Raw genomic sequence first — 13,429 nt, 5'->3', positions numbered from 1 at the left:
TCTGAAGTCTGTGCAGAAGGAATCACCCGGCAGCTGCTCCTTAAACAATGGGGGGGGTTGGTGGGGACAGCGCGGTGGTGACATGCTGATGCACTGGCCTTCCTACTTCATCCTGGGAGTCGGCCCTCCTCCCAAAAACTCAGGAGTCACCTGTTCAGGCTTTTCCCGATTTTCTGTCTCCTGGTCCATGTCCTCTGTAGGAAAGGGGAGGCCCATGGACTCAGCCATGCTTGGGGAGGGGTGAAGGCCTCACTCCACCACAACCTCCCTCCGCTGCTGGTTTCAGAGCCAGGCCCCTCTGCTGGAGAGGAAGGTGGGCAGAGAAGCCTGGGGAATGTTCATGACAAGGATGAGGGAGACAGACTGACCCTGAACTTCTTCAGCAGTGCCCGTTACCCTCACTCAGCCTCCTGTTTTGTTTTGTTTTTAAAGATATTTATTGGAGAGAAAGTGTGAGAGAGAGCATGAGTAGGGAGGAGGGGGAGGGGCAGATGGAGAAGCAGACTCCCCTCTGAGCAGGGAGCCTGAAGTGGGGCTCCATCCCAAGGACCAGGAGACCATGACCTGAGCCAAAGGCAGACGCTTCGCAGACTGAGCCACCCTGGTGCCCTGAGCCTCCTTTCAAGAGTGTCTACCATCCCGCATGCAAGGGCTAAGGAATGAACAGCTTCCCACACACAGGGTCAGCAGGGTGCAGGACCTCCCCCCTACAGCAGGGGAGTGGGCTCCATGTAGACTGAGACTCCTGGGGGGTTGGGGAGCAGGATCAGCCCTGCCCCACACAACCATGCTGAACAAAAACACACTCGGGGGTGGTTTAACATTTTTTCTTTATTAAAAAAAAAAGCATTTTTCTGGGTTTTTAAAACTTCTCCAAAACATAAAAATTTTCCCGCCCCTTAACACTTCATTCTTGCCTCCTTCACTCCTGCTCCTGGTGCCTGCAAGCCCCAGATGGAGAACTCTTTTCCACTGCTAAGATCTGGGAGCGGGAGAGGTTGAGGACTTGAAGGAAGGTGGTTACTGGTCAAAAGGAGAAGTCCATTTGCACAAAAATATAAACCGTGGAGGATGAGACCAGCACATACGTGTAGGGATTGATCTACAATCCACTTAAAAAAAATAGACCCAAACTGTCCTTTTACAGTTGTAATATTATACAAAATAATATATATTTTTTAAACAACACATACGCATCCACACACACACTCACGCATGCACACAAGGTGCCGGGAGCCCCTCTGCACTTCTGCATGTGGGGCCAGGGTGTCAGTAGGCGAAGATGACGTGGTAGGTGACCTGGTGGCCATTGTCCCAGGCGTAGAGCAGGCGGTCCTTGGGGTTGTAGTCTATCTGGGTGGTGTAGGAGTACTCGTTCTCGAACAGCAGCCGCGGGACGATCTGCGTGTTGGTGTGGGTGTCGAAGGCGTAGGAGATGTTGGCGTTGCGCTGGTTGTAGCTGTCCACGGCGTACAGCACCCCACAGATGACGAAGCAGTTGCCGTAGAAGTTGCGCCGCAGCCCCGTGCGCCACGTGGTCTCCTTCTGCGTGCTCAGGTCCACGGCGTTGAGCTTGCTCAGCACAATCACCTCCTGGCTGAAGCCCTCGTCGTCCAGGGCCGGGTAGATGAGCCACAGGCCGTTCTCGTCCACAGCGAAGTCCACGTCTGAGTGGCCCTGCCACCGCCAGGGGGTGGCCTCCTCGTAGGCCACGTCGTGGAGCATGGCCCAGGCGGCCACGAAGCGCTGCTTCAGGTCGTACTTGATGATGTTGCGGGTGAAGGCGCGGTTGTAGTAGAAGGCCCCGTTGTACACCACGTGGCCGGTGCCGATCCAGCTGTACGGGAGCTTGTAGGAATTGCTCCAGCGCCCTGCATGCGAGGGTGGGGCTTCAGGATGGGGGCGGGGCAGCTGGTGGCCCAGGGGGCGCAGCCCTGGGGCTGTCACAGCGCGCCCAGTTTTGTGCAGCAAGCAGCTTCACACTGCTGAGCCTCCCTACGCTCACCCGCACCCAGAGGAACTGTTCCCACTTCCAGGCCCAGGCGCTCACCCCCTGGGGCCCCGCTGTAGGAAAGGGGCTATCTCACTAGGCTACGCCCCCACCCCCGGCCCTGGACCCCAGCCAAACGCAGATAATGTGGGGCATGGAAGGGGGACCTCCGCCACCAGGATGGTCCTTTCACCATCGGAAGACGGCGTCCCGCTTCTGGACCGCAGGCACCTCCCAAAGCGATCTGGCTGTGATGAGGACAGGGGCCGCAGGGACGGCCGAGGGGGGCCGACGGCGCCTACCTTGTTTGAAGTTCTCCAGGTTCCGGAACTCTACCAGGGTGTTGCCGTAGTAATAGTTGGTGACGTAGATTCTCTCGTCCTTGGCCAGGGGGTCCTTCATCCAGGCCCCCTCGTTCCGCCCATATGTGTTCTGGGTAGTTGGCCCCGTGATTGTGGACAGGGTGTCTTTGCACCTTCCTAACAGAGAGGGGGAGACAGGGTTGGGATGAAGGAAGACCTGAAGTCCCAAAACCTGTGCCCTGCCTCCCCCCACCCCGCTGGGGTCTGTGGCCCCTGGGGGGCTTCTAACCCAAGTCTGGACACCTCAGCATCATCCACTTGCCACGGCCCCACAATCAGTCCTACACGCCACTCCTACAAAGCCACCTGCTGCCACCGTCCTCTGACTTCTCAATCCTACAGACTCATCCCTCCAGGATCTAAGCTCCAATGTTCTTTCCTGACACCACACCCTCCCCTGAAAAACCAGTCTTTGTGTTCCATCTGTTCCCCTAGTGCTGTGAATGAGCCGCTTCCAGGATGTCCTCTACCTGCTCAAGGATGCTCTGTTCCCGCCCCGCCCCCATGGCCACCCCCACCCAAGCACAGAGGGAGCTGGGCTGGGACTTTCCTCTCTGTCCTCCATCCTGGGGAAACAGCATCCGGAGGAATGCATGCCAGCCCCAGAAGCGTGAGCAGAGCTGAGGGCCTGGGCCACACGTGACCCAGGAACACGGAGCTCCACCAGCCACTGAGCTGCCACCTGCTGGGTCCTAGAGAGCTGACCTCAAGCCTGTGCTCCTGTCACTACTGTGGGCAAGGTGCCAGGGTCCCCTTCTGGGGACAGGGAGGAACAGGGGGCCAAGCTCTGGCAGCCAGATGGGTGACAGTGGCCAGAGTAACTGGTCCCTGATGTTCACATGGACAAAGCACAAAGGCCTCCAGTTCAGATTCAGGGCTCTCTCAATTCCAGGCCACCCTCACTTCTCAACTGTTCCAGTCTGTTCCATCCACCCTACTGTCCCATTTGTGGTCTGAGGAAGGAGCGCAAGCTGGCAGGACAGGGCAGGCACCGTGCCCTTGGCGCCGGGCCTGGGGCAGCGGGCGGCTGGAGGTGGGGTGTACACTGTTTCCCAGGCAGCCCCCGCAGTGGGGTGCAGTTGGCAGGTTCGGGCAGCTCTGTGTGGGGTTCATTAGGTCCTGATCTGACCGACTGGGGAGGGAGGGATCCAGTCTCCGCAAGACAAACAACAGAGCTGAGTAGCCAAAGCCTCATTCCCCCACAACTGAGCTCATCTGTTCAAGACAATAAAAGAGAAAGCTCTAGCTGGCCCAGGCAGCAACGGTCGGCTGGAAAATCCCTCCTTCCCTGGTGCTGAGCGGGGGCCCTGCTTCCTGTGCCTGGAGGTAAGCCCTAGGGTGCCATCCCCAGGGAGGAGCATTTCCACGTGCCCCCTGCCCCTGGCACAGCCCAGCAAGGGCACGGACTCCCTGTCTCCCTCACCCACGCCCCAGAGCCCTGCAGATGGGAGGCGAGGGGTTTCCATCGGGGGCTGCCACGACCATGCCACCTCCCGGACCAGACTCAGAAGCCGCAGATGAGCTCCTGCAAGCCAGGGCTCATCTGAGTTTTGAAGTACTGGGGTGCCCTGGGAAGCCCCCTAAATTCCTACACAGTCCTGTCTCAGCCCTGAGGCTCTGTAGTAGCAGGGTCCTGCTTGGGGGGCTCCAGAATCTGTCCCGGCTTTGGAGCCAGAGGCCTGGCCTGGGTCTTGGCCCTGCTACCATTGGCCCTGATGTGATTAAAGTGGGCAATCTGGAGACACCTTGGGATTGGGGACTGACCAATCCCCAGTTTGTCATCACCCGGGTCTCCTTCAAGGGATGTGCCCCATGGGTACAGATCCTTAGGGTGTTTACTTTACTTTGACACCTTGATTTTAGCCCCTCTAAGACTTATTTCAGACTTCTCGCCTCTAGACCCGTCAGAGAATCCATTCCTGTTGTTTAAGCCACTAAGTTTGTGGTAATTTGTTACAGGTGGCCAAGGACACTGGGACAGATGGAGACAGTGAGCTCTGGAGTCGGGCGTCCTTATTCTCGGGTTGTGGGGAGTCCCAGCTGGTGGGCACCCAAGACCTGGGGGCACATCTCTACAGGCCCAGAGACAGAGCAGTGCTGACCCACACGCAGGCAGACACATGTGGTTTCAGAGCCTCGTACATAGGTTCAAGCTCAGTAAGCCATGAGGCCCGGACCCATCACCACGGTACAAGGGTCAGAGCCGTTCAGATGCACCTGCCCTTGGAAGGAACTGTCAGCTGTGAAGAGAAGACACTGTGTGATAATGCTCCTCAGGGACGAGGAGAGAAGGTGGGGGGCGGTTGACAGGAGCCACAGAGAAGACAGCGCTATCTGTGACTCACCCTGGAAGTGTCCCCAGACTCGGAGACAGGGACCAAGTACAAAGCGTTCTCTAAGCATTGGCCCCTCTCATCGCTGGTAGTCCTGGGAGCCGGGGGCTCACAACACAGGGTCCCAGGGTCTGAAAAGAAGGCGCTCTTCCCCTCAGCATTTAAACCTGCCCACACCTCACCATCTTAAAAGGGAAATCTGCCGGAGAGGTTCCCCTGCCACCCGGGCTCTCAGCTGTGGCCTTTCCCGGGGAGGCCTGGCCACGGGGGCACTGGGGCATCATCCCATGACCCCCAGCACCCCGGCGACCGTCTGCCCACTGCAGGGGCCAGGCGCCTCCCTGCCGGCTGGGCTTTCCCGCTGCTGTCTCCTGACCGCCCTCCCCACGCCGCGTCCTGCTTCCCCAGCGGCCTTCCCTCCGCCGCCGCCTTTCCCCGTCATCCTCACAGCTGGCCCTGGAGCCTCCTCTCGCTCGTCCTGCATCCCCTGGGCAGACTCCACCCTCCCTGAGCACCTCAACAGTCCCCCACACGTTGCTCCTGTGTGTCCTCCCGGTTCCTCAGACTTACTGGATGAAAAGCAGAATCTGTGTGCCCCAGTGGACAGCCCGCTGCTGTCCTAGAGCCCGGCCCAGCGCACCAGCCAGGAGCCACCCCAGGAGCCCCGGGCCTCTCTGCGGCCGCCTCCTGCCCCCACACCCACAGGTCGCCGTCTCCTCCCTCTCCCTGCCCTTCCTTTTCACCTCCGTGGCTCAGTTAGGACCTCACCGTGTCTTTCCGGGTTCATTCTGGCTACCCCGCGGTCCCCTCTGGATCTTCCCTGCCCCTCCTGCCCCACAGTCATGAGCTGTGTTCTGCGTAAACCCTTAACAGCCATCGCCGACCATGGTGGGGAGCCCGGGCACCCTGATCCTGTCCACGCTGGCTCTTGCCATCCCCTGCTTCGGAGTTCTTGAACTCGGATGGCTTGGAAGGCTAGGCAGGGACTGAAGGGGTGCAGCGGGGAGTGCGGGCCAGTGGGCAGACGCAGAGGCTGCGGTGGGGCGGGAGAGCCGCGGACCCGATGGAGAGCTACGGACTAAAAGCAGCTTCGGGACGAGCGCAGCCCTCGGGCTGCCAGCCTGACCTCCCTGGCCGGTCCCCCGCTGATGGTCTTCCCAGGGGCCCTCCTGCCATGTCACCTGTGCCTTGCTCAGAGAGAGGCACCCTAAGGTAATGCCCTGCTGTCCCCATCCTGACATTCTTCGTCATTTTACCTGTGACCTCGTGTTCTAGAAGCAAAGTCTAACAGGACAGTGGAGAGTGTGTGTGTGTCTGGGAGCAGGCCCCTGACTCTGTGTGCCTTCCTGCCACCCGTCTGCACGCAGTGTTTGCTACCCCTGATGAGCACGGGCAGACCCAGGGCACGTGGGCGTTCAGCCAGACTCAGGGGAGCGCGCTCCCCCCACAACTGAGTAAGGGGGGCCTCACGGCCCCCGAGGTTACACCTTCCATCGGGCCAGAGCTGGCTTTGAATGAAGAAGACGGCGGTGCTTTAAGAAACATGAAAAACCAAGTAAAGAGCTCCGTATTATTTCTTACTTGTGTTACTTCCTTGTATTCGCCAACAACTTGGGCTAAAAATGATGAGACGGAAAGCCTGGGTGACTCACAGTCTTTTCCTTGTCCGCCTTTCCCTACTCAGTGGCCGGAGAGAGGCAGTGCTGCCAACACGGCACACACCAGCGAGGGAAACAGAACAGCTGAGCTGGCTTTGGGCAGCGTCTCCCCTGCTCCACCAAGAACAAAATGCATATGTACGAAGGAGCTATGACACAGGCATCATGTCATTTCGGTGACTGCCACACTGGAGTCAAATGACCTTATATTTGCAGTGAAAAAACCCGACATTCATGGTATAAAGATGAATGGTAAAACTCGGGCTAATTCTGGGAATTTTTAATATTTCTTCACTTAGAATGGCATGAAATAGCCAAGGGGGAAAAAAAAAGAGCCTAATGAAAGAGCGAGAAAGAGTGAGTCACCCCAGAAGGAAGGGAGAAGCTTTTGACTGACGACCTTCACTGGCGCGGCCCCCACGTGCTCATCGGGGCCAGGACCCCCCGCGGCCCCAGCCCGCTGGCTCGCTGCTCCCATGGCCCTGCTCCTCCTCGCTGTGGCACCACCGCCCTTGGCAGCCCGGCCAGTCCTTCAAACGGCCAGGTCAGCGTCTCTTTCCAGGAGAGAGTCCCTCGGACCCCAAACACCCGATGCATCCCTTCCCCACAGCTGGAGGGATGTTCTCATGTCTGAAACACAAGCGAGGGGGTCGCTGCCCTGCCTCTCTCTGAGGCGCTGTCACCTGTGGGGGTCACCTTCCACCGGCCTGCCCGAGAACCTCCCCCCGCAGCTCTGACTGAGGGCAGGGGCTTCCGACTCTCTCTACCACTTCCAGCGTTAAGGCCGCGCTCCCCTCCATCAGGCCCCTGGCTCCCTATCCCAGGGCCCTGTCCCTGCCCCCCAGTGTGTGCCCCTGCTCAGGGCTCCCTTCACGGCCCCCCACGTGCTCTGCCTGTGTGGGCGTCCTCTCCCCTAGGGACGCACTAGCTGGCGACCACATCAGGAGATGGGGGTTCACTGTCAGAGCCCATGGCCTCGGCTGGACCAAGAGCATCCTGTCTACCAGGCTTCCCTCGTGCCACGTTGGTCACCTGCCACCCTCCACCAGCGGTCCTCTCGGCAAGTGAGCCCTCTCACCCCGTCAGGGTGGCGAAGAGTGGTGCTGGAGGAACCTTTTCGTGGCAGAGGGGAAGACTTTATTCCTCACCCACTTCCACACAAGGTCCTACTTTCCATTCTCATTTCCATGGCCAGAGCCCCTGTTATGACTGAAGATCCCTGTGGCTGCAGGGGGCTGGCTAGGGGGCTGGTTAGGGGGCTGGACTGCGCGGCCGGAGCAGGGAGCCCGTGGAGTCCGGGGCAGGGACCGGTCTTGTCAGCATCTGGTCTGGCCGCTGCAGAGGCCAGGACCTCATGGGTCTTGCCTTCTTGCCCTGCCAGCACCACCTTTCTCGGGCAGCCCAGGCCAGTCCCCCTGACGCGTGGCAGGCAGGCCTGGCCACCTTCCCCCTCTCCAGTCCCCTCCCTGCCCACAGCTGGAGGGCCAGCGAACCTCAGGGACTGTTAAGGTCTCAGGCTAGTCTGGGAGCCTCGTCTTCCCAGATCAAGTTTCCTGGATTCAACAGGGACAGGCTCTCGCTGGCGCTGTCGTCATCCTCACAGTCCTCTTGTCTGCTCCTCCCCTCTCCCTCCCCACCCCAAACCAGCCCCGTGGAAAAACTCGCATCAGGAGCTGCAGCCATTCAAGTCTGGGGCTCTGCGGAGCCTGGCCCACGTGGCACAGCCTTTCCCTGCTCTGCAGAAACTGAGCAGCCCTCTCCAGGCCCCAGGACGGTGGCCGACCCCTCCCCAGGCCCCAGGACGGTGGCCGACCCCTCCCTTGGAGAGCCAGCTGCCATCACTGACAGTATTTTTCCCTTGCCGGTCCCACAGTGACTACACTTCAGCCAAATGCTTGTTTCCATAACCAAAAGTTAATTCTAATTTACTTGTTTTTGGAGTTTTTCTGAAAGGTTTATAATTCCCCTAGGGATCATGGTTAGGCATTTTAGGACATCACAAAATCAGATTTGGAAAGCATGGGATAGGATGTTCCTCTTAAATGCAGCCCTGTTTAAGACCACACCTCAAACAGCTCAAAATCAAAACGGACAGACTCATTACGCAGCAAACAACCTTCAGGGGCAGCAGACCCGTGGCCTGTGTCGGTTTCAGCCAAATGGTTTTCATTTACCTGCAACCAGGACACGCGGCACAACCTGGTCTTACTCACCCGGCACAGATAATCAGGAGTCTGCAGAGGATCCAGAAGGGAAATCCCACCCACACTCACAGCAGCTTCAGGGAGGCACCTGACAGCGATAAGCAATTAAAAATGATTCCCCAAGGGGCGCCTGGGTGGTGCTGTTGGTTTGAGCTCCTGGTTTCAGCTTAGCCTGTGATCTCGTGGGTCATGATCTCAGGGCCGGGAGATGGAGCCCTGCGTCGGGCTCCCTGCTCAGTGGGGCGGGGTCGGGGGGTGGTAGAGTCTGCTTGAGATTCTCTCCATCTCCCTCTGCCCCTCCTGCTCGTGCTCAGGCATGCACATGAGCACACGTGGGCTTTCTTGCTCTCAAACAAATAAATCTTTAAAAAAAGATGATTCCCCAAAACAAGCCAGTCAGGAGTCCACGCAGCCCTGCCCCTTCTCCGAGCCACGCCGTCTTTCACCTGTGTGTGTTTGAAGAAAACCCCACGTGCACGTTCTTGTCCCTGTGTTTTCTCGGTGGTGGACCCGAGCGAGACAAAACCCTACAGGCCAGTCTGGAAGCAGAACCTCACACCCTCCACGCGCTGCTGTCGTTCTGGTTAAACAGAATCCGGAGCAGCAAGAGGAAACATTCCCCCCGCTCCGGCTCCCACCAGGCAAATGGCCACTAGGATGCTGGTGTCTCCTTCCTGCATCAGCATCTCAGGCTCCTAGAGGAGAGGGATTCCTGAGGGGCCCACAAAGGTGCCCGTTGGAAGCTACACTGCCGGTGGCCCCCCGAGAGGCAGGCACAGCAGGGAGGGGAGGCTCCACTCCACTGGCGAGGAAGTCACCTGGGGAGGCGGCTCCGAGGCTGAGGGACAGCATCGCTGGGGGCACAAAGGTGTGCAGGCCTACCTGTCTTCACTGTCCCTATCCGAGCCAGCCGTGGAGGGTCGCAGCAACGTTTTTGGGGGAACTGATCCTCCCACTCGTGGGTGAGGCGGTGGCAGAGTGGGGGGTATGATGTGGGGCTCAGGGGCTATAGCCCCAGGAGCGTGGTCAGGCTACCCAGAGCCAGGGAGGAAGTGGAAACCTCGGGCTCAGGCCCCAGGGCAGTCTGCAGAAATCAAGCAGGACTTACAGCTTTAGAATTCACCATCCATGCAGAGCGACTGCCTTCTCTGCCACGTCAGCTTGCTTCCACCATGCGAGGGAAAGAAAATGAAAAAGACCACCCCCTCCTGCTCCCACCCCTCTGTGGCCCAAGTACGGGCTTCTTCTAGAGGTTCATGAGCTCTTGCCCTGGGGTCTGCTGCTAGTGGTTATCTCCCTGCTCCCACGGTGCCATTATTCTGGGAATTTCCCTTGTATCACCGCCTGATAAAACCACTGCAAGAAACCACAGGATTTCGTGGAGGAAACAGGCTTTAGCAAATAGCTAATTACATCGGAGCCCCATTGGAGGGGAGGGATTCGGCCAAGGTCACACAGCTGTCAGTGGCTGAGACCCAGCTCTGACCCAGGTGTCTGCTCCTGGCAGGTGCTCCTTCCCCAACCTTGTCTGACAGCAGCCAGCACCTTGTTCTGAGCAGGGAATGGAGACAAGGCGGCCAAGGGAGCAGAAAGTGGGAAGAAGGAAAAGGTAGAAGGCAAACCATGTCTTCTGTCAAAGCACGTACATTTTTCAACAAGTACTTTGATGAAACTCTTATTCAATAGTCGGTCTCAGTGGTGCCTCAGTGGATGTCTGGCTGTGCTCTCTTTGGGAGAGACCCCTGCAGCCTGCTCCCGTGTCCTTCTCTCGCTGTCTTTCCCCAACACGTGTTCCAACCACGGTTCTCAGGGTCACCATGTGGCTCTGGAGCTCACGGAACAGACTGAACTTGTCACACTTCTGGAATGTGCTTTGCTCCTTTAGATCTAACAGTCAGAAGGTTTCCCTTCTCTGTTTAGAAAACTCCTGTTCATCCTTCAAAACCCAGCTCAAATGACACCTCCTTAGAACAGCCTCCCAGCCTGCTTAGCATCCAGGCTATGCTGGTGCTCCCTCGGTCTCTCCCTCCCTCTCCCGCCACAGCATCTATCACACGAAGCCACAGCGCTCCACACTCTCCAAGGCCGCCGCTCGGGGAACCGGGCCCTGGGGCCCACTGTACTAGTGGTACCGTGCTCCCTCTTCTCTCTTATTTTGGGACCTCCACGACTAAAAGTCCCTTGTTCCGTCACAGCCTGGTAAACCTACTGCAGAAAACCGAGTCATTGCCAAATACCCAACCCCCATCACAAAGCCTAGGACACAAAAGGCGCTCAACAAATGTTCACAAAACTGACCCATGAGGTAGGGCCCTCTCTCCACTGACTTATGTATACCTCAGAGAGGAGCTTCCCACCGGCACCACTGGCTTGTTTGGAATACATAAACCCTAGATGTTGGGGCACCCGGGTGGCTCAGTCAGTTAAGAAACTGACTCTTGTTTTGGCTTAATTCATGATCTCAGGGTCGTGAGGTTGAGCCCCGCGTCGGGCTCTGGGCCCAGCAGGGAGTCTGCTTGAGAGTCTCTCTCTCCTTCTGCCTCTCCCCACCGTCGGTCATATGCATGTGCACACACTTTCTTTCTCTCTAAAAACCACAGCAGCAACAACACCACCCCTAGATGTTATTAACATCTAGGTGTAAGATGTAAGTCACTGGCTAAAGGTGTAAGTCCACCTGCTTTTCCTTCCAGAGAAGGAAGGACCTTCCGGCCTTCTGGCTCCTCTCTCTCCTCTCTCTCCTACCCCCGGGCTGAGCCCGTTACCAGAGCTGAGCAGGACACAGTGGCCAGGTGGAGGGAACTCACCTATGACATTCCGGATGTCATCCTCCTCTTCTGGGCTCAGGGTGGGGCCGGCAGGGGCTGTGCCCTGCCCCGTGGTAGCATCTCTCCCCAGCGAGTCCGTCCCAACTGTGGTAGGAGGCACCAGGGCCATGTGTGGAGCCTCAGTAAATGGGTTCCCAGAGGCCGCTGGCGGGGAAGCTGAGGCCGGAGGCTGCTGGGTGGCTGTGTGCGCCACGGTGGTGGCTGGTACCTGAGTGGAAGGTTCCAGGCTTGCCTCTGCTGTGGGACCTGGAAACACGGAGGAGGTCTGGAGTGGTGCTGAGAACTGTTCCACTGAGGCAGACAGGGTGGGGTCCGGGGTGCTGGGCTCTGAGGGCGCGGCCAGGACTGAGGTCTGCGTGTCACTCATCCCAGTGGTGCCCTGACGGGTGACCACTGGCCTCCGGGTAGCACTGGTCAGCAGGTCATTGTGTCTCAGAAGCTGGTCTTCAATCAGCAAATCCACTCCATTGTCACCACTGAAAAACTCATCTTCTGGGAAACAAACACAAGGTCATCTGTGACTCAGGGGGAGGAACCCTGTCAGAGGAGCAAGAGCATGTGGCACTTGGAAGATTAAGAAGACTGTTCCTGGGGCGCCTGGGGGGCCCAGCCAGTTAAGTATCTGCCTTCCGCTCAGGTCATGATCCCAGGGGCCCGGGATCGAGCCCCAAGTCGGGTTCCCTGCTCAACGGAAGAAGCCTGCTTCTCCATCTCCTTCCACTTGTATTCTCCCTCCCCCTCTCTCTCTCAAATAAACAAGATCTTTAGAAAAAAATAATGAGAGGGTTCCTTCCCTCAACACGACACCCTGGTTCAGAGATGGAGCCCGGCTGGGATTCCGGAGAGGGTGAGAAGTTGCAGGGATGGGAGGGCACCGCGTTCCCCGGAGGGTCTCCGACGGGGCTGCCTCTCAGCTTCACCCAGGCTCGGGGACGTGGGGAGGACCTGCACCCACGGCCACGGAGCCCAGAGGAAGCCAGTCACCCTGTCCATTCGTCCAGCACGCTTATGGCGCACACTCAACAACCGTGAGCAAAACAAACATCTTGCCCTTATGGGGCTTCTGTCTAGTGGCACAGACACTAAAGAACAGATAGACAGCACACTTGATGGTGCTGAGGAGAAAATTCGAGTAGGATGAGGCGTGTCTGGAGAGCTGGCAGTGGGCAGGGGGAGACTTGCAGTAATGAATCAAGTGGTCAGGATGGAGATGAGAGAGGCCTGAAGGAGCTAAGGGAGCTGGCCAAGCAGCCATCTGAGGAAGAGTATTCTGGGGCAAGGAGCAGCAGTGCAAAGGCCCTGAGGCCAGAACATGCCTACAGTGGGTCCAGTGTGGACAAGGCAGAGGGTGTGCAGGAAGAATAACCCATGATGGCGGGGAGGGCACGGGAACTGGGTCACCTGGGATTTGGGTGCTGTGTTTGGCCTTCAGCTCTTATTCTGAGTGAAATGCAGGAGGGGGCAGGGTTTTGAGCAGAGAAGGCATATGAGGAAGCAAAGCTCTGTTAGGACACAAAGAGGTCTAACCACAAATGAAATAAAGAGCAAATTGCGTTTCTTCTGTTTGTCAAAACCACCATTAAGGAACTGAAGCTGCAGTCCCCGGGCAGGGCGAAAACGTGTGCGGCACTTACCACTGACAATGGACTTGTTCCAGAATTAAAAAAAAAAAAAAAAAAAAAAAAATTCCCACAAATCAGTAATTAAAAAAGAGAACAGACAAGGTTAAAGTGGGCGAACTGATTACGTCAACAGCTAGGTGAGCACAAACTTGGAGAGGGGAAAAGCCCAGGTCCCCTGGAGGCAGGGACAGCAGGTGCTATCCTGAGCACAGCACCCCTCTCCCCACAAGCCTCAGGGTCCTTAAAACAGGACTGGAGGGCACTGAAGTCCCCTATAGCTTTGCTACGTGATCTTCAAAAGCCCAGAGACCTCAAGTGACCCGCTGGAGGCAGCGCAGCAAATTGTGAGGAAGCACAGCAGGAACTCCCGTCTTTTGTCTCGGCAGGCAATTCCCCCATGACCCTGCTGGCTCTGCGAGGCCACAGCAGTCA

At 57.8% G+C, this 13,429-nt stretch overlaps 1 protein-coding gene across 4 annotated transcripts in view; it reads right to left on the bottom strand.

The window, feature by feature from the left end:
• Positions 1 to 812: 812 nt before the first annotated feature.
• The window catches only part of OLFML2B (olfactomedin like 2B), a 34,313-nt gene continuing 21,696 nt past the window's right edge, over positions 813 to 13,429 (bottom strand). For 2 of the 4 annotated variants that reach the window (XM_082704202.1, XM_082704204.1), the window contains exons 6-8: positions 11,355 to 11,864; positions 2,293 to 2,469; positions 813 to 1,871 (exon numbers count right to left, since the gene is read on the bottom strand). In XM_082704202.1, the coding sequence (XP_082560328.1) occupies positions 1,270 to 1,871; positions 2,293 to 2,469; positions 11,355 to 11,864 (1,289 nt within the window). In that variant the 3' untranslated portion in view covers positions 813 to 1,269. Of the gene's footprint in view, positions 1,872 to 2,292; positions 2,470 to 11,354; positions 11,868 to 13,429 lie in introns of all 4 variants that reach the window. The other 2 variants (XM_082704201.1, XM_082704203.1) reach the window with 1 other exon arrangement.

This window comes from Mustela nivalis (assembly GCF_964662115.1).
Source record: "Mustela nivalis genome assembly, chromosome: 16".
NCBI classification, from domain to species: Eukaryota; Metazoa; Chordata; class Mammalia; order Carnivora; family Mustelidae; genus Mustela; species Mustela nivalis.
This window is presented reverse-complemented; position numbering and strand designations above follow the sequence as displayed.